This window comes from Balaenoptera borealis (genome assembly GCF_965194805.1).
Source record: "Balaenoptera borealis genome assembly, chromosome: 9".
NCBI lineage: Eukaryota > Metazoa > Chordata > Mammalia > Artiodactyla > Balaenopteridae > Balaenoptera > Balaenoptera borealis.
Window position 1 is genome coordinate 8,944,341 of NC_138873.1, and position 25,089 is coordinate 8,969,429.

The following is a 25,089-nucleotide window of genomic DNA, read 5'->3' on the forward strand; positions in this document are numbered from 1 at the left end:
TTTCTGGAATTGGTTCTCTAACCTGATTAAAGACGCTAATGACTGTATGTTCAGTAGTAAGGAGAGCACTGAGAGCTCATGAACATATGCAAAATATTTCCATTAGACACTCCTAATCAACCATTTACTATGAGAAGCAAGGAGGTAAGTGACTCTGTTTACGATACTTTAGAACATGCTTGGAAAACTAACAAACGTAATGAGGCTCGCTGGTTGCTCCTAACGTCACTGGACAAAGTGGTGAAAGAAAAGGATGAGCTCAGGGATTTGAATTCCCAGCTCAAGTGCCACACCCACGATCTGAAAGCTTCTATGTGTGCCCTGAAGGAGACCCTTATTTCCTACGGCCACAGTGCTGAGACTGCTGAAAATCAAACCGGAATCTCATCCAGCAACTGGCTGAATTACACCACTGAACTCCCAGCCTCGCAGGGTGTCTCGATGCTAAAGTGACTGCGTTGACTGGGAGAGAACGGGATCCTGTTCCGGGGACGTGCAGGAAGATCCTGATGAAGCTGGGGACATGGAGCTGCTCAATTCTCATGAGTCCTTTCCCAGTGGAAGTTCTCCCCATTCCCGGTGGAAGTGGCCTTCCCACCTCCTCCTGTGGGATTAGCCCTGCATCGCCTAAGGAATCAGTCGTGGCCTCCACTGAGGCAGCTGCCGGGCAGGACGACGCTGGTCCTCCTCGGGACCCACCCCCCACCCCTCTTCACCTCTAGACCTATAACTAGACTCACACCCCAGCAGGCCCAGAGGTGAGGCACGTGACCCATGACGACATGTGCTGCACTCCAGAAGAACTATTTGAGTTTTCCGATTTATACAGACAGAAGCCCAGGGAACACGTATGGGATAATGGTGGAAGGAACATAAGGTTGTCTCAGGCCAAACTTAACGGATGTGGGCTCACTAAAAAGAGATTCTGCACTGAAAGTTGTAGCTCAGGTAGTTGGAAAGGATTGGGTCTGATTGGGTAGTTGATTGGGTGGTTGGCTAAAACGTGGACCAAAAGGTGGTTCCCAGCGAGTGAATTAGAAACGCTGCACCTGCCCAGGTTTAATGCAGAGGAGGGGAATCAGAGGCTTAGGGAGTTGGATTGCTAGGGTGGCTCTGTCATTTAAGACCTACTGGGAGATTCCAGAAGACATACCTTTCACCACTACTGTGAGAAATAAATTTGTGAGGGGAGACCCGAGCATCCTTAAAGAGCTCTATGACTGCCCTTCTCTGCAGGCCAGGCTTTACCATGGGAACTGCAGTCCCTGAGTTGGGAAAACAACATGAAGTAGGAATAACTGGATCCCAGCAGTGGCGGGGCCGTGTGAGATGAGGTGGGTGAGCTCACATAATGGACAGCAGAGGCACAGCAGCAGTCAGAATAGCCCGATTCCTGCAGACCTACGGCGTTAGCTAACTGATCATGGTGTTCCTAGAAGTGAAAGACATAGGAAGCCTACCAAATCATTACTTGATCTGCATAAGCAGGAAAGTTCTAGGTCAAGTGAACAGCCTAACCTGTATCATAAAAACAGAGAATGACAACTCATCAGTAGTTTCCAGATTTGAGCCAGTTTACAGACCCAAAGGTCCTTGAACAAAGGGAAGGTTGGGTCCCCTTAAGAAAGCACCCCAGTACACTGCCGAGCATTTATACTGTTAATCATTCGCCCAAAGAAACCTATAGCCTTTTACCAGGACAAATGCATCAAGGGAAAAAAATCAGACGTTTTCGGAATGACTGGACACTGGCTCTGAGCTGACACTAATTTCAGGAGATCCGAAACGTCACTGGGCTCCACGGGAGGAGGGACCCATGGAGCCCAGGTGATCAGTGGGCTCCACGGGAGGAGGGACCTATGGGGCCCAGGTGATCAGCGGGGTTCTAGCTCAGGTATGTGTCACAATGGGCGCAGTGGGTCCCCAAACCCATCCTGTGGTTAATTCCCCAGTTCCAGAATGCGTAATTTGAATCGAAATACTCAGCAGCTGTCAGACCGCCACATTGGTTCCCTGACTTGTGGAGTGAGGGCTATTATGGTGGAAAAAGCACTAGAACTGCCTCTACCTATGAAAATACTAAACCAAAACAATATCGCATTTCTGGAGGGATTGCAGACATTAGTGCTACCATCAAGGGCTTGAAAGATGCCCACCACATCCCCATTCAACTCACCTATTTGGCCTGTGCAGAAGCTTAAGCAGGTGGTGATTCCAATTGAGGCTGCTGTACCAGATGGGGTTCCACTGCTTGAGCAAATCCACACATCCTCTGGTGCCTGAGATGCAGCTACTGGTCAGGCAAACGCCTCTCTCTCCATCCCTGACAGTAAGGCCCACCAGAAGCAGTTTGCTTCCCGCTGTCAAAGCCAGCACTACTCCTTCGCTGCCCTACCTCAAGCTGTATCAACTCTCCAGCCCCATGTCACGACTTAGCTCACAGAGATCTCGATCATCTTTCCCTTCCACACGCCATCACACTGGCCCATTACATTGATGAGATCATGCTGACTGGACCTACTGAGCAAAAAGTAGCAGCTACTCTGCACTTACTGGTAAAACATTTGGCGTCAGAGGGTGGGAAATAAATCCAATTAAGATTCATGTGCCTTCTACCTCAGTGAAATTGATAGGGGTCCAGTGGTGAGAGCCATGTCGAGAGATCCCTTCTGAGGTGAGAGATAAGTTGCTGTATCTGGTCCCTCCTACAACCAAAACGGAGATACAATGCCTAGTGGGCCCCTTTTGGATTTCGGAGGCGACGTGCTCCTAATCTGGGTGTAACACTCTGGCCTATCTACCTAGTGACCCGAAAAGCTGCCGGGTTGGAGTGGGGCCCAGAACAAGAGGAGGCTCCTCACGGGTCAGGCCCCCACGGGAGCTGGTCTCCGCTCGGGTCACGTGATCCGGCGGATCCAGCGGTGCCTGAAGCACCAACGGCACACAGGGATGCTGTCTGGAGCCTCTGGTGGATGAACCTCAGTGCACGCCCGTCGGGTTCTGGAGCAAAGCCCTGCCATCCTCCACAGACAACCACTCTCCTTTTGAGAAGCAGCTCTCGGCCCGAAACAGACTGAACGCTTAACCACGGACCAGCAAGTCACCACGTGGCCTGAGCTGCCCCTCAGGACCCGGGTGTTGCCTGACCCATCAGCCGTAAGGCCGGACGTGCACAGCAGCCCCCCACCATCGAGTGGCAGCGCTACATGCGTGATCCGCCCGGGCAGGCCCTGAAGGCTCAAGGCGCACGAGCAAGTGGCCCCAATGCCGCGGCCCCCAACCCCGCGACACTGCCTCCTCCTCCCAGCCCGCACCCATGGCCTCACGGGGAGCTCCCCGCCCTGAGCGGCCGGGGAAGGGAAGACGGGGCCGGGGTTCGGCCCGATGTGCGGACGCCGCCCCCCAGTGGACGGCTGCAGAGCCACAGCCCCTCCCTGGACACCCCTGAAGGACAAGCTGACGGAAATCCCCGCAGTGGGCAGAACCTGGAGCTCTGCACCTGGCTGTTCAGGTTGCTTGGAGGGAGAAATGGCCTGATGTGCAACTGTTTACCAGTTCTTGGGCTGTGGCCACTGGCTTGCTGGACGGTCAGATACTCAGAAGGAACGTGATTGGAAAACTGGTGACAAAGAAATCTGGGGAAGAGGTATGTGGCTCGACCTCTACGAATGGGCAGAAAAGGTAAAGATGTTTGTGTCCCACGTGAATGCTCGCCAAAGGGTGACCTCAGCAAAGGGTGACCTCAGCAAAGGGTGACCTCAGCAGAAGAGGACCTGAGTCATCACGTGGAGAGAATGATCCACTCTGTGGATCGGTATCCACCCCGTCATCGCCCAATGGGCTCGTGAACAAAGGGGCCACAACAGCAGGGATGGAGGTGACACTGGGCTGGGCAACGTGGACGTCACTCACCAAGGCCGACCTGGCTACGGCCACCGCTGAGGGCCCAACCTGCCAGCAGCAGAGATCAGCACTGAGCCCGACATCACACCCTTCCCCGCGGCCAACAGCCAGCGACCTGGCGGCGGGTTGATCACACTGGACCACTTCCATCGTGGAAGGGGCACTGTCCTGTCCTGACTGCAACAGACACTCTGGGTGTGGATTTGGTGTCCAGTTACATGGAGCCAATTCTCCCATAGCCAGCAGGTATACACAGGTCCAGGAATCAAGGGGTGGAAATGGACATGGCACTACCATTACCCAGGCGACCCACTAGCAAAATTTATGCTTGCTCTTCCCACAGGCTGATGCTCTAGAGGTCTTAGTTCCATAGGGAGAAATGCTTCGACCTGGAGACACAGAACTGGAATTAACGCTGCCACCCGGCTACCATGGGCTCCTCATGCCTCGGAATCGACAGGCAAAGCAGGGAGTTCCTGTGCAGGCCGGGGTGACTGACCCTGACCACCAAGGGGGAAGTGCACCCCTACTCCACACTGGAGGCAGGGAGGAGTACATCTAAGGAGATCGCTTAGGGCATCTCTCAGTATTACCAGGCCCTGGGATTAAGGTCAATGGAGAACTACAACAACCCAATTCAGGCAGGAATACTAATGGCCCAGACTCTTCAGGAGTGAAGGTTTGGGTCATCCCACCAGGTAAAGAACCACGACCAACTGAGGTGCTTACTGAAGGCAAATGAAATGTGAAACAGATCATGGAATAAGGTAGTTATAAATAGCAGCTATGACCACCTGACTAGTTACAGACACAAGGACTTTTTAACTTTCATGAATATTTCCTCCTTACTTTGTCATGAGTATGTCTGCGTGCATAAATACATATACTAAGCAAATACCTTTTTTTTTTCCCTCTCTTATTCCCTTATCAAGTAACAGAAGCTGTATTATTGCCTTTATATCACAGTATTTAAGTTATAGGATACGAAGAAGAGTAAACTCAAGGACCCTACCTGCTCTCCTGCGGAAGGGGTAGTGAGTTTCGGGTTATATGCAGGGTAGTTGTTATCATGTCAGAAGGAACAATGACCTTGTTACTGTCTTTATTTGGAGATCAGGTATGGTTTAAGGAGACGTGCATGGATGCCAAGTTGACAGGGGGTGGACTTGTGAGGTTTATGCGCCATGGTGTGCCCAGATATCTGGTTGAACATTATTCTAATTGTGCACTGAGGGTTTCTGGATGAGATGAACATTTGAATGGGTAGCTGAGTAAAGCGGGCTTCCCTCCCCAGTGTGGGTAGGCCTCAGTCAATTCACTGAAGGCCTGAATACAGCAAAAAGGCTGAGTGAGCGAGGAAGAATTTGCTCTCCTTCCCTGACTGTCTTCAAGCTGGGACATCAGTCTTCTCCTGCATTTGGATGGACTTGGGCTCAGACTGGAACTTACACCACTGGCAATCCTGAGTCTCCACCTTGCTGAATGCAGATCTGGGGACTTCTCAGCGTCCATAATCACGTGAGCCAATTCCTTACAATAAAACTATGTACCTGAATCTATATAAACAGATCTGGTTCTGTTCCATATATACATATTGGTCTGTTTCTCTGGAGAACCTGCTAACGCTAGTGCTCTACAGAAGGAAACGGATATGGGAATCCTGACATGGTCTTTTTCATCTCAGCCTTGGTGCAACACTTTTCATTTCTGCAAGAGTGGAGAAGGTTTCATATAATCATGGATGTTGGTGCTTAAGGAAACAAGAGTGGGCTGAAGTGCTGTGGGACTGGAGACCCAGGAGAATACTAATGCCTCCTCTACCAATCTTAAAGGACAGTTGTGAAAATCAAGTAAGATAACCGAGGTGTCTCGTGCTGTGACTCATGTAATTGGGATTCCTTGGTGAATTCACGGGGAGAAAAAGAGGAGGCTGGACACAACTGCTGTGGTCACCATCCTCATCTTCATCAGCAGGAGGCAAATGGCACCTAAATAACCACCCTCTCCCCCAGCTTCCTCAGCCCATTCACTACCTAAGCTTCAGTTCAGGTCAAGAAACCAGCCTTTTGAGGCACAACTGCCTCTGGGACAGGTTAAGCCCAACTGTCATTCACACTTTAATGTTAAGTGCTGTAGTTAAATAAACTACCCTCACTGGAAAAGGTATTTAGGAGGGCAGGAGGAACAGCCTAGGCAGGCTCCTGATCTCCTACCCCTGGACTGAAGAGACCTGGGTTTCTGGAAACCTGACTTTGGTTCTCCGTTTCCCATCTGTGTGAAAGGGGGCTGGACTGGATGATTTCAGAGGCATTTTCGAAGCTCAGATGGTGATGGGTGGCTCTTCCCCTCAAACAGCACCTGCAGGCTCCCTCCTGCTCCGGGCGTCGCCACAGCGGCCATCCCCGCCCGTGCTCACCGCTATCTCACCCCCTCCCCAGAATCTGCTGCACTGGAACCATTTATACGGCCCGGCTCCCCAATCAGCCAGCACGTTCTGGATTCCCCAGCACCCAGGCAGGTCCTGGAACACAACTCTTTCAACACAGGGTACATGGTCAAGGCCGCCTGGCGCTGCCAAGCTGGGTGTAGGCCCTGGCTGCTGTGCAGGGCAGGACCAGGGTCAACCCTCCGAGTGCCACCCTCCATGATGGGGCCGTTAGGGGGTGAGAGCAAGTGGGTACAGCTGGGCCAGGCTGAATGGCACTGCACCAAGGTAACCATAAATGATAAGATGGTCAAAAACTGTTCCTCACCTCAGGGAACAGTCCCAAAGTCATTCTATGAAGACACCACCACCGTGATACCAAAACCGGACAAAGACACCACCAAAAAAGAAAATTACAGGCCAATACCTTTGATGAATATAGATGCAAAAATTCTCAACAAAATATTAGCAAACCAAATCCAGCAACATATAAAAAAGATCATACACCATGACCAAGTGAGATTCATCCCAGGGTAACAAGGATGGTTCAACACACACAAATCAATCAATGTGATACTCCACATCAACAAAAGACAAAAACCACATGATCATCTCAACAGATGCAGAAAAAGCATTTGATAAAATTCAACATCGATCCATGATAAAAACTCTTACCAAAGTGGGTAAAGAGGGAACCTACCTCAACATAATAAAAGCTATTTATGACAAACCCACAGCCAACATAATACTCAACAGTGAAAAGGTGAAAGCCTTCTGGCTAAAATCTGGAGCAAGACAAGGATGCCCACTCTCACCACCTCTATTCAACAGAGTACTGGAAGTCCTAGCCACAGCAATCAGACAGGAAAAAGAAATAAAGCGTATCCAAATTGGAAGGGAAGAGGTAAAACTGTCATTATATGCAGATGACATAATGCTATTTATAGAAAACCCCAAAGATTCCATGCAAAAACTATTAGAACTGATAAACAAATTCAGCAAGGTAGCAGGATACAAGATTAACATACAGAAATTGGTTGCATTTATTTACACTAACAATAAAATATCAGAAAGGGAAAGTAAAAAAACAATCCCTTTTAAAATCACATCAAAAAAATAAAATACAGGATTTCCCTGGTGGCGCAGTGGTTAAGAATCCACCTGCCAATGCAGGGGACACGGGTTCGATCCCTGCTCCAGGAAGATCTCACATGCCGCGGAACAACTAAGCCCATGCGCCACAACTACAGAGCCTGCACTCTAGAGCCCTCGAGCCACAACTACTGAGCCCGCGTGCCACAACTACTGAAGTCTGCATGCCTAGAGCCCATGCTCAGCAACAAGAGAAGCCACCCCAATGAGAAGCCCGCACACCACAACGAAGAGTAGCCCCCGCTTGCCACGACTAGAGAAAGCCCACGCACAGCAACGAAGACCCAATGCAGCCAAAAATAAAATCAAAATCAATTAATTAATTAATTAATTTTAAAAAAAAAACAACTCAGGAATAAACCTGACCAAGGAGGTAAAAGACTTGTACCCTGAGAGCTATAAACATTGATAAAGGAAACCGAAGATGATTTAAAGAAATGGAAAAATATCCCATGTTCTTGGATTAGGAGAATTAATGTTGTTAACATGGCCATACTACTCAAAGCAATCTACTGATTTAATGCTATCCCTATCAAATTACCCATAACATTTTTTACAGAACTAGGACAAATAATCCTAAAATTTATATGGAACCATAAAAGACCCAGAATTGCCAAAGCAATCCTGAGGAAAAAGAACAAAGTTGGTGGCATAACCCTCCCAGACTTCAGACAATACTATAAAGCTACAGTAATCAAAATAGCATGGTATTGGCACAAAAACAGACATATGGATCAATGGGACAGAATAAAGAGCCCAAAAATAAACCCATACACCTATGGTCAATTGATCTTTGACAAGGGAGGCAAGTACATACAATGGAGAAAAGACAGCCTATTCAGCAAGTGGTGCTGGGAAAGTTGGACAGCTGCATGTAAATCAATAAAGTTAGAACACACCCTCAAATCATACACAAAAATAAACTCAAAATGCCTTAAAGACTTAAATATGAGACATGACACCATAAAACTCCTAGAAGAGAATATAGGCAAAACATTCTCTGACATAAATTGTAGCAATGTTTTCTTAGGTCAGTCTTCCAAGGCAATAGAAATAAAATAAAAAATAAACAAATGGGACCTAATTAAACTTATAAGCTTTTGCACAGCAAAGGAAACCATAAACAAGATGAAAAGACAATCTATGAACTAGGAGAAAATATTTGCAAATGATGTGACTGACAAGGTCTTAATTTCCAAAATATACAAACAGTTCATACAACTCAATAACAACAAAAAAAGCCCAATCAATAAATGGGCACAAGACTTAAATAGACATTTCTCCAAAGAAGACATACAGATGGCCAATAGGCACATGAAAAGATGCTCAACATTGCTAATTATTAGAGAAATGAACATCAAAACTACAATGATGTACCACTTCATACCAGTCAGAATGGCCATCATTTAAAAACTCTACAAATAACAAATGCTGGAGAGGGTGTGGAGAAAAGGGAACCTACACTGTTGCTGGGAATGTAAATTGGTGCAGCCACTATGGAGAACAGTACGGAGGTTTCTCAAAAACTAAAAACAGAGTTGTCCTATGACCCAGCAATCCCACTCCTATGCTTATATCCGGACAAAACTATAATTCAAAAAGATATATGCACCCCTATGTTCATAGCAGCACTATTTACAATAGCCAGGACCTGGAAACAACCTAAATGTCCAATGACAGATGAATGGATAAAGAAGATGTGGAACATATATACAATGGAATACTACTCAGCCACAAAAAAGAATGAAATAATGCCATTTGCAACTACATGGATGGACCTAGAGATTATCATACTAAATGAAGTCAGAAAGAGAAAGACAACGACCATATGCTATCACTTATATGTGGAATCTAACATATAACACAGACTTTGGTTGCCAAGGTGGAGAGGAGGCATGAGAGGGTTGGATTGGGAGTTTGGGATTAGCAGATGCAAACTATTACATATAAAATGGATAAACAACAAAGTCCTACTATACAGCACAGGGAACTATATGCGATATCCTGTAATAAACCATAAAGGAGAAGAATATGAAAAAGAATATATATATGTATAACTGAATCACTTTGATGTACAGCGGAAACTAACACAACATTGTAAACCAACTACATTTCAATTAAAAAAACAAATGGAAAACTGCTCACCTCTGATCCCGACGAAGACGGTCAGGCCGAAACAGACGAAGAAGACGACGAACACGAGGACGAAGTGGCGCTTGGAGAGCGTGTACAGCCTCATGGGCGCCAGCCTGCGGGGAGAAGCCGGGCTGAGGGGCGGCAGGGCGAGGGCTTCCCCCACCTGCGAGCCCTCGCCTCAGAGGAGGACCTATTCTCAAACCAGGTGACTCGGCTGACAAAAGCACCTAAATAACCTCAGTGACCACTGCTGGGGTGGGGGCCATTCCGGTATGTTCTGGGCCTGGCACTCCACGGGGAGAGCCCTGCCACCCTCGTGGCAGAGCCATGCCGCAGGGGGCCAGGCAAACCCCACCCTCGTGGCAGGAGAAGGAGCTTCAAAGTCCACTCGGGGCATGTTCGCCAGGCCACAGAGCGGGGCTGAACCCCTCCTCACCCCCATTTTCAGCAGCTAGAGCAGAGTCCAGGCGCAGGGAGGGCCCTAACTTCCTCACATGCAGATGCCACAGTCAAGTCCGGACTGGAGGTTCCAGGCGCCCCGGAATCGTGTGTCCTAGCCGATCTTCCCGCCAGCCCCCAGCTTTGTGTTTCCTGCCCAGGGCTCCTCACAACCTAAGACCCCTCGCTGGCCTCACCCGTCGTGGTGAAGCTCAGCCTGGCCTTCACCTGGGGTCTGCTTTTGATGCAACTCCGCAAGCTGCCGCGGTTTTCTGCGAGTGACACCGATAGGAAAGCGATTCAGAGGGTCCGTCCTAACACCCTAGCATCAGCTCCCTCCTATTTATCCCCACTTCATTCTTCGGTCAGAAAAAAATGGTGGTGGGGTAGGTCTCACCTCTCTTTTAGAACTCCCTACACCAGGAGCCGGGAAACAAAAGGGAAGTCTGTGAAGGACAGACATAAACGCTGGAGAGCGGCAGGTCCTCAACGCTGCCCCCAAAGGCAGCCCCAGACAGGCTGGAACACAGGCGCAGGCCCAGCTCCGATTCCCCCGAGACCAAGGGGAGGCCGGTCCCCCACCCTGTAGCCCGCCGAGGAGACCCAGAACCCCGAGAGATGAGAGCCAGGGGGGTTTCTGTCTTGCTTTGCTCCTGACGTCCTTTTCTGTGCCCAGCACTTCCTGGTCTGGGGAGCTGAGCGGGCAGGAGGAATTTCTCGTGCCTGCCTCTCGGGAAGGTGACAACAGCCCCCCACCGGGAGGGGGAGAATCGGGCTCTGAACCGGAAAGGGAGGGAAGGCCGTTTGCTCTTGCGGTATCAAGTTCACGGCCGTGTGCACACGCACACCCTCTCCCTTACACGGCCAAGGCAGCCCTTCCCGAGCTGGAAACCAGCTGGGCGGCATCTCAGGGCAAAGGTGGCCCTGAGTCTCTCTGACGTGGCTTTGCTGACACTGAGTCAGCGCTCTCCTGCCAGGCCTGGGTGAGTGAACTTTCAGATCGGCACCCCCGTGCTTCACTGGGTGACGGGACCAACGAAGAAATAAAGCAACCAGTGTCTTTCCTTCTGGGACTCAGGTCTGAAGGCTGGACCACCAATGACCCTGCTGTGCATGGGGAGCGAGAGCTCGTGAATTAAGTGGCCTGATCCCAACTCAGATTTTGGACCCTGAAGATCCTAAGAGGCCCGAAGCCTTACACTATTAGAGCCAGAAATCACGTCAGGGAGGAAGTCCGGCTCCTTGGATTTGCACACGGGGAGCCCGAGGTCTAGAGACGGCAGGACTCTTGCCCTAGATGCCACAGCTCTGCCCTCGGCGGTCCCGGCGCTGCTGGAAGGAGGCTCTGGGAAGCAGGACGGAAGCGAGCGGACCCCCCACCCCCACCCCAGGAGGGCCTCTGTGGAAGCTGGGTGGAGTGCAGGGCTGGCACGAGGAAGGGCTCCTGTGTCGCTTCCCTGTCCCCTCCTCCCCCTCCCATGAGAGGCCTCAGCACACCCTGCGGAGGGAAGACTTCTCGTAGCTGCGCATCTCCAAGTGAGGCAACAGCGCATGAAGCTAAATGGACGAGATGCTGGGGACGTGCAAACACGGTCAGGTGTGGACGGCACTGCCCCGATGTCGACCTGAGCGCTAACAAACGTGCCACGGGTTCTGCACACCGACACGAGGGAAGCCCCGTGAAGGGTGTGCAGAAACACTCGGTACTGTCTTTGCCACTCTTCTGTAAATCGACAGTTGTTTTAAAAAATTACACAAAGTCATTCATGGCCCCCCCTCCCCCTGGGCTGCTCCCGGGGTGACCCTGGGGCTCTGAGGGGCACCAAGGGCTCCCCCGCAGAGGTGAAAGCACAGAACAGAGGGCTTGGAATCAGAGGAAAACAGAATAAGAAAAGTTATATCTAAAATTTGATTTTTAAAACATTATCAACAAAACGCATTATCAATGATTTACTATAAAAGCACAGCTACTCAGCAGGTGAGAAGGAACGCTGAAGAAAGAGGTTTCAGGAAGACGACAGCACAAGATCAAATGCCTGCAGCACACGAATCACCCAGGGTATTTTTCCAATTTTCTCCTCGGGAACTCAATAAAGATCTGTCGTTTCCCCTTCCTTAAAACCTCCACTTCAATCCAATTTATGAGATCCGTTCCTGCTTCGGTAATCAAGCCTCACCCAACTGGACAAAAAAAGACACGGAGGCGGCAAAACAAGCCCCCGCATGAGCAGATGTCACCGCACAACCAGCCCCGCTGACCAGGGCTCGCTGGGGACATGGTGGGCCACGGGCCTCGTTTCCTCTGTCCCCGTCTCCCGAGCGGCAGGACACCTCCTCAGGCAGCCTCACGCCGGGGGCACGCTGCAGCCCCGGTGTCCCGGGCCGGGGGCCAGCGCCCAGACTGCAGGACCCAGCTGGCGACGCCACCCTCTCCACCGGCCTGCTCACGACGCGTCACCGAGAGCTCTGAAGCGGTTCGCCGAGAACCCAGAGACGCCCGGCACCTCGGGCACCGCACCTGATTCCCGACAAATCACAGACCCACACGGCTGACCACAGTCACAAAACTCCCGGGCGCCGCCGGGACGGCTGGAGAAGCCGAGGCGGCGAGGACTCACGGAGACCAGCCCGGCCACCCCCGCGGGCTTTGCCCAGCGTCTCACGCTCGCCGCCTCCCGGTTTCCTGCCCCGATGCGGCACCCAGCGGCTCCTCTGCCTGCGGCCCATCCCACCTCCCTGCTGAACAGTCCAGCCAACCTACAGCAGCCCACAGCCGGGCGTGTCCCCGTGAGCAGACAGCCCTCACGCCCTGTGATCGGGCCACCAGCGGGAGGAGCACCTCTGCTCAGAGGCCAGACTGCGATGCAGAAAACGGACGCGGCCGACCACCCAGGGGGCTCCGAGGCACCCTCATCTCCTCCTCTACAGTCGCCCATCCCCTTCTGGGAACTCTCCAGCCCAGAGTCAGGACCCCACACGGACCCTCCAACACCCGTGGATCTCCTGCTTCCTCGTTAACGGTCCTTCCGCCTCCAGGACCATCCCCAGCGTCCTGCCTGCCCCGACCCCACTCAAAACTCGTGGCTCCCAGGACACTTTCCCTTAGGAGTCCTACATCCCGTCACGGTCAATAGGTTTAAGACTGAACCCATTAAAAAACAAAATAACATAAACGAAAAACCTGCTTCCACTGCCCATTTCCGGCCTCTCCCCTTCCTCCATCCCCACATCCGGAAACCCTGGAGTCACCTCCGACGTCCGTCTCTCATTCATCCCACACAGCCAGCCCGGAAGAGGTGACGCCTCTCTTCTCTCCACCCCCAGCACACCAGTCCCGCAGTCCAGGCCCTCATCACCTCCCACTCAGCCCCTGCAGCGGCCTTCCACGTGTGCCTTCCTGTGCGGGTACTACGGCACTGTTAACGTGCTACCCCGACACAGAGAGCAACTCGACTGAGTTTAAATGCCTTCCTATGGCCTTCGAGGCCCCCAAATCCGCCCCAAAATTCCCACCGTCCTGCATGTACCCTGCGAGAATCACTACCTCCTGAGTCACCGCAGCTGCCTTCTCAGGTAGGGACTGCTAACAGCCCCATCTCACAGACGAGAAAGCTCGGGCTCAGCAAGGTAGGTGACCTGCCCTAGATCTCAAAGCAGAGGCTGCCTTCAAACACAAGCGTCAGACTCCAGGGCTTAGGGCTTAAATTCTATAAAGCTTCCCACCGTGGTCAAGCCTGAGTCCAGACTAGCCCATTCAGGTACTGCTCTCCTGATCTGAAATGCTCTCTCTTCTCCCTACCAAACTACCCAAATCAGACCCAGCATTCATGGCTCACCTGTGTGTCCCACCTTCTCCATGAAGCGTTCCCTCGCTTCTCCACCTCTCATGGCTGCCCAGGCCTTTAAACCACTACAACCTGTGTGGTCTGCACTACACAGCTGAGTGCTTGAAACTAAAGCATCGGTCCACCCACATGGACACCAGGCAGACACGTGGTGCGCATTCAGAAAACATCTATTCGACTCAACTTTTATTAGTTTTCTCCTAAGTGTTCATGTAGTTCCCTCAAATTGGTGGTGAGATGCTTGGCAACGGGGAAAGGGCTCCCCATCTCCCCATGCAACCTGGCCAGGTCAAGCACAGCTGCCGACGCAATCGTCTACCTAGATAACCACGGCAGGAAGACTTCCTACAAAACCCTGCCAGCTCATGATCAGTGTCTCTCTTTTTCTTCTCTTGATGGGTCCCATACATCAGTCTTCCTCTCCAGGTCCATGGATCTTTCCACACTCAGGCATCTAAAACACACACTCGAAAATTCTGGTCTCTTTGGAGCCCCCATGCCCTTGGAAGACCTTTCAAATGCAGTGGAACAGACTGTCGCCTTGGCACCAGCTTGTACTCTTTAGGTTCCTTCTAAATTAATCTCAATTTTCATGGGTAATTTACAATATCACAGACACATTTCCTAGAGAAACTAAAAACACTTTTCTTGGAAAGCCAACGTCCAAAATTGCAGCTTTAATCCAAATCACTGTAAGCCCTGCCTTCCCCCCCATGATGCATATTCATAACCACTTCCAAGAGACTGCTTCCAAGGAAGGTGAAGCTTTGGAGCCATCCATTCCCATGAGAGAATGGCTGGAAAGCTATTCTGTAGGGCTCTCCACAGGCGAGCACCATCTTCGCCTTGCTGGGGCTCCTTGGCGTGATGCTGTTCTAGGCCTCTCTTCTCTACTCTCACTCCCCAGGTGATCTCATCCTGTTTCAGGCTTTAGAGACAATGCACATGCGAGCAATTCCACATTCTTATCTCAGCCCAGCTGGACTCTGGACTTACATGAAAAGCCTACTTGACATCTCCACTTGGATATCTGGTAGGCATCTCAAGTGTGACGCATCAAAAGCCAGACCCCTGACCTCCCACTGAGGTCACACCCTTGGTCAGACGCCCCTTCCTTCACCGGCCAGCGGGAAAGCCCGTGTCCCCATTAGGGCCATCGAGCGCTCCTGACAGGCCGCAGCCAACACTCCTTTTCCCACTAAGCACTTTTCCCTCCCACGCAGGTCTCACAGGAGTTAATAAAGCAGCACTAGAAAGAAACTGTAGGGGAGGCAAGCACTCGATGAGCCTCTTTATGGGCCTGGAGCAGAATGACCATGAAATGGACAGAACTCGGGTGAGCAGAGAAGGCGAGAAAACGCCTCGAGGTGCGTCTCTAAGTGATGCGGAGAGCAGGATAGGAGGAAACCAGCACCACAACCTCTGCCTTTGACGGAGCCCCAGGGACGACCAGCATGCAGCCGGGCAGGAGAAAACAGCACCAGGGGCTGCAGGGGTCTCAGAATCACGTTGTGTGTTTTTTTTTTTTTTGAAAACCAAAGCAAGCACTGACAGATATTCAATCTGAAGACTTCTTTCCCAGAAAAATGCCATCATGGATCTTGTCCAATTTTGAAGCATCTTTATGACACCACAGAATTACATATTTTGTCTCAGCTCATCAAGTCACGGTACAGCAGGCAGGTAAGACTGAAACAGTTTCGGGATTACAAATTTTGCTGTTTGCTCACCTCATACCCATATTTCCCACTTTAGAATTAAAAAATTAGAGTCTTGGGCTTCCCTGGTGGCGCAGTGGTTGAGAATCTGCCTGCCAATGCAGGGGACACGGGTTCGAGCCCTGGCCTGGGAAGATCCCACATGCCGCGGAGCAACTGGGCCCGTGAGCCACAATTACTGAGCCTGCGCGTCTGGAGCCTGTGCTCCGCAACAAGAGAGGCCGCGATAGTGAGAGGCCCGCGCACCGCGATGAAGAGTGGCCCCCGCTTGCCACAACTAGAGAAAGCCCTCACACAGAAATGAAGACCCAACACAGCCATACAAATAAATAAAAAAAATAAATAAATTAAAAAAAAAAAATTAGAGTCTGGGCAGTGGAAAGGGATTTTTTGATCTCTCAGTCTGTTCTCAAGTTTTAGTTAGGATTTTATTTTTCTCACAATCTGTATAAAAATCATTTGTCTCCCGGGGCCCAGAGCACTGGCCTGGTGCCCGTCAGGCTGGGTTCAAATCCTGGCTCCCCCACTTCCCTGGGCAACCAGGTAACTTCTCAGGATGTCAGCATCCTTGTCTGCAAACCAGAGACAGGCAGAATGATACCCACAGGACCAGTGGGAGCACAGATGAAAAATGAAACACTTAGAACAGTGTAGTAAGCACAGAGGAAGAACTCAATCGTGTCAGTTATTAATAGTAATGGTTGTGCTCTTCCCCTGTCCCCTTTTTTTTTTTTAATCTCAGTTTTCATCCAATCGATATCCCTGATGATCCACTGTGTAAAACGTCCCCTCCTCTGGTTCAGAACCCAACCAGCTGCAGGAAAGGGCAGGAGGGGTCAGTGTTCCCTATGCACCTACTTGGTACCCAGCCAGGTGCCTCCCTGTGAGGCAGGTATCATCAGCCCATTTTATATATGGGAAAATAGAGGCTGGGGAAAGTATACACCCGCTGAGGTCACGGTCAGCAGGAGACAGAGGTGGGATTTGAATCCACAAGGTCAGGGGTGGAAAGGAGGCCCACCACTCTCTCACTCTTTGGTCCCCTCACCAAACTTTCCTTTTTAAATAACCTACCATTTAATGGGGTTTGAGAGGGAGAAACTCTGAGAAGAAGAACAGAATAGGAATTCTGAAATTTCAATCAACCCACTTGAATATATCACAGAAAAATTATCTTTAGTTATTCAGAAAAGCCATTATACAAACATTCAAGGCCCAACGACCTCAAAAAGTATTTTAATGAACGATGTTCTAAGCCCCTCAAGGAACCACGAACTCATGTGTATCCTTGCCAGGCCGCAAGCCCAGTGACTCACAGCCAGGAGCGCGCTGGTCAGGTCATCGAATACCCTTCCCATGGCAAACGGAACAAAGAAGCCGGCCACGTGCTGGGCAGCGCGGCCCGGTGGTTAAGAACTCGGGCTCTGGAGGCCGACTGCCTGGGCTGGAAGGCCCCTGCACCACTGACCAGCAGGGTGACCTGGGGGGAACAACGTCACCTCCCGGGGCCTCTGGTTCCTGAACTGTAAAATTCAGGGAACTGAGGGACCCCACCGCCGAGGGCTGCTGTGACAGTGAAGCGGGTTTATGACACGGGAGCCTTTCTAACACTCAGTCAGGGCCAGCTGTTACTGAGGCAGGGGAGTATATCGACCTCAAGACTGTGGGCCCTGGAGCCCACTCCCGGGCTTCCATCTTCTGTGACTTACTAGCCATGACCTGGAGAAACGCACTTGACTTCTCTGCACCCCCGTTTTCTCATCTGTAACACTGGGATAAGAGAAACTTCTTCATGGGAAGGGTGGTTATGAGGCTTACGTGAAATGACGTACATGAAGTGCCGCCGCAGTACCTGGTACACGGTAAACGCTACGTCATCTTTCATTAGCTTTAGAGATCCTTCCGGCTCAGAAGAAAAATTATCCTAAGGGACGCAATCCTAAACAACTCTACGGCTGCAGGACCAGGATTCTGACCCAGGTCTGCTGTCTCCTCAAGCACCAGGACGCTCAGAAGGCCTGGGCCACAGCAACAACAGCAGGACTCCACCGTGCTAATTTGTGCCACCCCTTCGCTGCTGCAGAAAAGAAGTCTAAACAACACATTTCTGCACTTAAATGCACCCAGGATGAAGGAGACGTGTAAAACACACTCTTTAAAAACTGGCTGTAAATACCAATCAAGACACACACAAGAGGCAACCTGACTGAAGTTTGCAGAGATATGTTAGTTGAGAGCAAAGAAACAAATGAACCTGAGAAATCTCGGCCAAGCAGGGCCCACGCAGGAACAGCTCAAACAGGTGTTCTGTTAGTCACATTTAGCAACTGATTGAGACACGCCCCACCCCATCCTCCCCGCCCCCCCGAACTCTCAGCGTCTCTTGCTTCCCTGGCATCATCAGAAAAGGAATGGAGTTTGCAGGAAACTTAAGCATAAAGTTTTTAGAACTGGGAACTCTTTTTTTCTGACTGGTTTTGGTGGCAATCTCTCCTGCCCTCTTGAAAAGAACAGCCTGGGCTGCACCTGAACAGGGAGGTCAGTGCAACGGACCTGCGTGAATCCCCCAGCCCCTAAGCATGCTCCTGCAGGCCACTCTGTTCTCTTCCAATCTCCCCCAGCCCGTTCTTTCTCCTGGCTTCTCTTCCCGCTCCTGTCACTTCTCACCTTTGTCACCACGGGACTCCGTGTCACATCTGCCAACAAGAGCACTTTGACCCTACCAGGCACTGAAGTCCCGTACACGCTTCAGATTTTCAGGCTTTTTTTTTTGTTTTGGTAGGATGTTTATTGGCTGCCAAGGACTTTTTGTGATTTGCAGGTCCATGCTGTTCTGAGCGCTGGACGACGGTCGCTGGCTGACCTCCAGATAAGCACAGCCCTGGCCCCTTGCTCAACAGGAGGGCATCTGCATGGCCTACCCTCCGCGGGGCGGAGCAACTCGAAGCCTCCACTCAAGTCCTTCATTCAAACTGTGGTTTTATAGCTCCTCCGTTAGTTACTGGCTCAGCCTGGTCTACTTGGCTGTCAAGTAACAGAGCACAGGACTCCCGCAGGAGACACGGACTGCCGTCAGCTACCACCCCGACGGCTTCAAACTCTCTGCCTCTCCACGTCCTGGGGAGATCACGCCACCACGCGCCACCCCGGCTGCTCTGCGGTGCGGCCCCAACGAGACTCGGAATGCGAGGACCTCCTAAACATGCTACGTGTCACTCCGCCACAAGGTCACAACTTCACGCAGCATTCCCAGCGGTGCTATTCACATCTACCACAAATGAATGGCGCCGCCGGAGCTGGACAGAGGCAGTACTGCTGGCCTATCTCTGTCTAGGGTTTAATTAAAAGAAAGACCTCTGTAACGCCCATCTGGGACTGACATTTTGTGCAAGTCAGCTTTCGTATGTTGTGCTAAAGTGATCAAGTCCGAAACTTCTACAGAAGCAGGAGGAAAAACCTTTCCTTCCACCACACGTGTTTGCATTCAGGCAACACGCCCAGATCTTGCGTCTCTATGTCCACAGTCAGAGAAATCAGCAGGGGTCCACTGCAAACCTCTAAAACCTCAAATGCACAGAGAAACTCACACAGTCCCGTCTTAAGGCCGCCTTCAGTTGTGGGAACCTGCCCGCCAAACCTCTGGTCACAGACGCTGCTACACGCTGCAGAGACTCCCGGCAACCCTTCTCGCCACCTTTTGCAACTCAAGTGCTAAACTTCTTTTTAATTCTCTCTCCTCCTTTTCCGGATGTCCCGAGGGGCACCCAGGTGACTCTGTTGCATCAAAAGCAAGCTTTAGGGATGGCGTCATTGGGGCCCTGGACGGGTTTTTCCTCATTAAAACCCCTGAACTTCACAGAAATAATAGGGCTGAAGTCAGCATATTGTAAAACTCATAAACCTCGGTATCCCCGAGATCTAAAGAGGCTGCAGCAGGCTCCCAACGTGGCAAAATCATCGAAAAGCCAACGGAGAGTGCCTCTCTCTACCTGGCGCTGGGCTCCATCACAAAAAGCAGCAGGGCGCCCAGGGCGCTTTTCATAAGAGGTGACGAACAGGGCCACTGCCCGGGGCAGGGTGTCACCACCTTTCCAGCGGGGAGGCCGGGCGGGGGCTCCGGGAGGGACAAGCCACTCCTCAGCCATCTCCTTGGAGCTGCCCTGGGGAAGGACGGGGGTCACCCGGTTCTCCGGGAACGAGCAGGGCCAGTGCTGGCCTCGCAGGGCCTTCCTGAGATGCGCTCGGGCCAAGGCCCGCCCTGGATCCCTGACCCCGTCTCCGCTGCTAACTCCGGCCGGGCCGGCAGGCCCGTGGAGGGGCCCCTGAGCCGAGTCACCCCCACGAAGGCCCGGCTGCGCCCCGAGCTCCACGTGGGGGGGGGGCCGCGGCAGGGCTCCCGGGAGCGGGACGCGGGAGCCCCAAGTCCGGGCCCGGGCCCCCCGGGGGACCCCCGCCCCGCACCCCGCTACGCGCCGCCCGGGCCTGCACTCACGGTTCCATCGCGGGGCCCCGGCCCTCTGCGCCGGGCGGGCTCGGGGCACAGCAGCCGCGGCAGCCGGAGCCGGAGCCGGAGCCGGAGCCGGAGCGACGGCGGGCCGGGAGCAGCGGGCTCCCCGCAACTCGTCAGAGCCCGACGCTCGGCCGCGGTCACGTGCGCGGAAGCGGCTCGCGCGGCGGGGGGAAGGGTCGGGGGAGGGGCGCCGGCCGGGCTGGCGGGGCTTCGAGGCCGCGGGCAGGGGCCCAGCGGCGCGGCCACCTCCCCTGCGCCCCGGGAGCCCCGAGGCCGCCCTGGGACGGGGGTTGGGGGGGGCGGGGGTCAGACTAGGGTTCACAAGAGAATGAATGAAGGGCCTCTCACTCCTTGTCCCTAGCCGAGGGGACAGCACGTTAATTCAATCAGCCTCCTGCATCAGGGCATGAGAAAGGCCGTGGGAGTCTATGAATGCCCTGCCGTTGTCTGAAAGACCCCTTGGTGTCTGCATTTTTCTGGGGGAAGTATCTATAAGTTTTCATATTCCCAAAGAGGTTTGTGACCCCAAAGATGTTAAAAGCCAGGGCAAACCTCTGACACCCCCAAGTGATGACGACAGGAGAGCCTTCCCAGCTCTTTCCGGTAGCTTCTCCCGCAAACCTTTTCTGAATTACAGCTACCATAGCGTGCAGATTTTCCGTCCGCTGTGCAAGCGCTGTCCCTCAGGAAGGATGTGGGGTGGAGGCAGGGCAAAGCAGCAGCCAGAATCCTAGGAATGACAAAAGACTATTTCTCGAGTTTTTTTCACACACTCTGGAGTGGGGAGGAGAGGGTGCTTCCTGACAAGACCAGGGAACACAAACGCCAGTAGCTCTGCGGACAGGGGGCAGCAGTGTCTACAGGGGCAGCTGCCACTCAGCGCTTTGAGAGCGCCTGACTTCAAATATGACTTCTCGTGTGATATCCTTCCGATTCTAAAATGTTCAAAACTAATTCAAAAAAGATTTTAAACTCTGAGGGTGAAAGCAAACACATTTGCTGGCGGCATTTGCCCAGAGGCAGCCGGTTTTTACCACCCAACTGAAGCAGGATTATCTGATATAGAAATGCCTGCTCTGAGGACTGTGCCAGCCACCTCGCCTCCCTGAGACATCCCTGCAGATCCCTTGCTGTTTTCCGATGACTCCAGGTTTTAAAAGAGGTGACATCTTTGAGGCCCAAACTGCCTCCCGGTAACTTCTCCAGGAAGTTGGTCCTCCCTTGAGCTGCGGCCCAGCATCACTTCAATCACTCTTATCCTCAGTTATTTGTTCTTCCAACATTAATTGAGCTCTCAGTGTGGGCCGGGCACGCCTCTCAGCTCTAGAAACACAAGGTGAATACATGGGCAAGTCCCTCTCCTCCTGGGACTAACCTTCTAGTGGAGGACACAGCCAGCGAACGAAGAATAACAAATAATTCCACAGTCATCACTGCGATGGGAAAGGAAACGGATGGGTGCTGTGAGGTGTCTGTGACCAAGGCAGGGGACCCATGTATTCTGGGGCTCGGAGGAAGCTGGTCTGATCATCAGCCATCCCTCACAGGACACTCCTCCACGTCCACCTCCAGGTTCCCCTCCTCTGAGCGTGCTGCTGTTTGGCAAGCTCCCTCGCTAAGCTCAGAAGGGAACATGTATCAGGTGAAGCCTGTATCAGCCTGAGAGTGAGTTCGTCCTTTGGCAGCTTCAACCCATTGGGCCCATTATTCCATTTTCAGGTCGTCCCCTCAGCTGTCCACTCAGGTTCATGCTCTCCAGTGAGGATAACAGGCAATTGCTGAGCACCTGCAAAGCCTAAGGCCAGAGCCAGTGAATCCTCTTAACAACTTGATGAGTTATCAGTGGTCATTGTCCTCATTTAGAGCTAGGAAACTGAGGCCTAAAGACGTTACCTGATTCTCTCAGGAACTACTGATAAGAACCCAGCATGACCTGACCCCAGTGTGGGACCTCCAATGTTGGTGTATCATGCACTGATGAATGTGAGAGGGATACAGTAACCAGCTGAGGTCGGATGCAAATGGGCCACCAGCTGTAGTCTCTCTAACCACAGAGATACTCAGATGCTAATAGACCACCATCTGTAGTCCCTAACCACAGAGACACTCAGCGCACATTTATCAACTTTGTTCTTATTTTAAAACCTTCTAAAATCCAGTTATACTATGTCCACAGTATTCCCCAGTAATTTCATTTAATTAGGAAATTTGACCCATGGGTAAATGAGGATATATGTATTTGAAACCCTGCCTTGCTTCAAAAAGGATCAAGATGTTAGAAATAAGATTGGCCTGACACCACTTATTCTTAGAAAAACGCTGCTCATATCTAATGTTCACTTCATTTTCTAAGGGCCAACAAACCATCCTTTTAAATAATTTCCTTCTAGAACAGGACCAAAGTCAAGCCCACCAGTCTGCAGCTTGCTGACTCCCACTCACAGCTGTTTTTCAGAGTTGACTGCAACAACTCAAGAGGCCCATCTGCAAATGCTGTGATACCCTAGGAACTCAGCTGTCTGTTCCAAGAGACGTGAACTCACTTCCCACTTCAGCAACTGACATTCATCTAGCATTTTGTAGATACACTCTCGTGATTTCCTTGCCTATCTTATTAATAATAATCAGTAATGGCTAACACCGAGGACTCATGCTCCAGCTGAGCACTGAGTTAAGAAACAGAAACAACTTATTCCAGTTCCCCCAGCCTACTGTCTTACCTGGGGCTGCCACAACAAAATGCAGAGCGAGAGGCTTACACAATAGAAGTGCATTTCCTCACAGTTCTAGAGGCTAAAAGTCCAAGATGCAGGTTCTGGCCAATTTAGTTTCTGGTGAGGGCTCTCTTCCTGGCTTGCAGACAGCCACCCTCCTGCTGTGTCCTCACCTGGCCTTGCCCTGGTGTGTGCTGGAGGGAAGAGAAAGAGCACGAGCTCTCTCCTGTCTCTTCTCACAAGGACATAACCCTGTCAGATCAGGGCCCACACTTACGATCTCACTGAACCGTAATTACTTCCTTGCTCCTAATACAGCCACGCTGGGGGTTACAACTTCAACGTATGAACTTTGAGGGGATACAAACATTTGTTCCATAACCCTCCTAAGTGGAAGATTTCTTGAAAAGAAAAACTGACGTACATAGTACACTGAATATGGAAGAATTCAGTGTCAACAACTCTAATTGCCTACTTTCTTCCAAGGCAGGAAAATCTCAGTCTTGACTTTCCCTTAAGCATGGTGACAGTTGATGACGGTTCATGTTAGCAACATCTCTTGGCCTGTGGTTTTGACAGCTCCTGGACAGTCATGTGCTGCTGACTCATCTTCTCTGCAATAAGCAGAGGTACTTCCATGAGCGGCTCAGTTCTCTCCCCATGCTGCCTTCCCAGGACCGCCCCACCCCCATCATTTGAAGGAGGGCTCGCGCCTTCCCAGCCCACTTGTTGCATCACACGTGGGAACTTACTTCTCATTGTCTTATCTGCTCCTAAGAACTGATCATTAGAAGCAAGGGTCCACAGAAATCCCACTACTGGGTGTATACCCAGAGAAAACCATAATTCAAAAAGACACATGCACCCCAATTTTCACTGCAGCACTATTTACAATAGCCAGGTCATGGAAGCAACCTAAATGCCCATCGACAGACAAATAGATAAAGAAGATGTGGTACATATATACAATGGAATATTACTCAGCCATAAAAAGGAACGGAACTGGGTCATTTGTAGAGCCGTGGATGAATCTAGAGACTGTCATTCCGAGTGAAGTAAGTCAGAAAGAGAAAAACAAATATTGTATATTAACACATATATGTGGAACCTAGAAAAATGGTACAGATGAACCGGTTTGCAGGGCAGAAATTGAGACACAGATGTGGAGAACAAACGTATGGACACCAAGGGGGGAGAGTGGCGGGGCCGTGGTGGGGTGGTGGTGGGATGAACTGGGAGATTGGGATTGACATATATACACTAATATGTATAAAATGGATAACTAATGAGAACCTGCTGTATAAAAAAATAAATAAAATAAAATTCAAAAAATAAATAAATAAATGGCAAAAAAAAAAAAGCAAGGGTCTAACTCTTATTGGTTCAAATGCTTTCTCTTGTTTATCAAGTTCAGTAACACCAGGAGCACAGAACTTCTGCCCAGCACTTACTGACAATATAAGGCTATTGCTTTTGCTTTCTTATCATTGTACTTGTTCCCATTATTTATTGTTGCATGACAAACTGCCCTGACATGTAGTAACTGTTGTAGTTATCTATTGCCACACAACAAATTACCCCAGGACTTTGTGGCTTGAAACAGCACTTATTATCTCTCAGTTTCTGGGGGTCGGGAATCTGGGTGCAGCTTAACTGGGTCCGTCGGCTCAGGCTCACTCACAGGCTGCAGTCAAGGTGTCAGCCAGGGCTGAAGTTTCCTCAGGGCTCAAGTGGGGAAGGATCTGCCTCCAGGCTCACATTATGGTTGTTGGCAGCATCTGGAGGTCACACGCAGTTCCTTGCCACGTGAGGCAGCGTACAACACGGTAGCTTTGCTTCCTCTGAGTGAGCATGTGAGAAGAACCAGAGAGAGTGAGAGCTCAATGGAAGTCAGTCCTTTGTCACCTAATCTCACAAGCAAGATCCCCTCACTTTTGCTCTATCCTTTCCTTTGGAAGCAGATCACAGGTCCGCCCCACACTCAAGGGGTGGGGATCATGCAAGGGTGTGAATACCAGGACGTGGGGGTCAGTGGGAGCCATTGTAGACGGCTTGAAACAGCAGTTGATTATCTCTCATGGTCTGTGTGTTGACTGAGCTCAGCTGGGCAGTTCTTGCTGGGGGTCTCTCTCGAGAATGCAGTCAGATGACATCTGGGGCTGCAGTCACATGAAGGCTCAACTGTGTGGGACATCCAGAATGGCGTCTCCACTCTGGTGGAGGCGTGTCTGGTGCTTGAGCTGGGATG

General features: G+C 51.2%; 1 protein-coding gene across 7 annotated transcripts in view; it reads right to left on the reverse strand.

Annotated features, from left to right (window-relative positions):
* TMEM181 (transmembrane protein 181) overlaps nt 1-25,089 on the reverse strand; it is a 72,016-nt gene that overhangs the window by 29,477 nt on the left and 17,450 nt on the right. For 2 of the 7 annotated variants that reach the window (XM_082404566.1, XM_082404568.1), the window contains exons 2-3: nt 10,252-10,326; nt 9,626-9,729 (exon numbers count right to left, since the gene is read on the reverse strand). In XM_082404566.1, coding sequence (XP_082260692.1) covers nt 9,626-9,729; nt 10,252-10,326 — 179 coding nt within the window. Of the gene's footprint in view, nt 1-9,625; nt 9,730-10,251; nt 10,327-10,451; nt 10,798-20,109; nt 20,278-25,089 lie in introns of those variants that run through there. The other 5 variants (XM_082404567.1, XM_082404569.1, XM_082404572.1 and 2 more) reach the window with 4 other exon arrangements.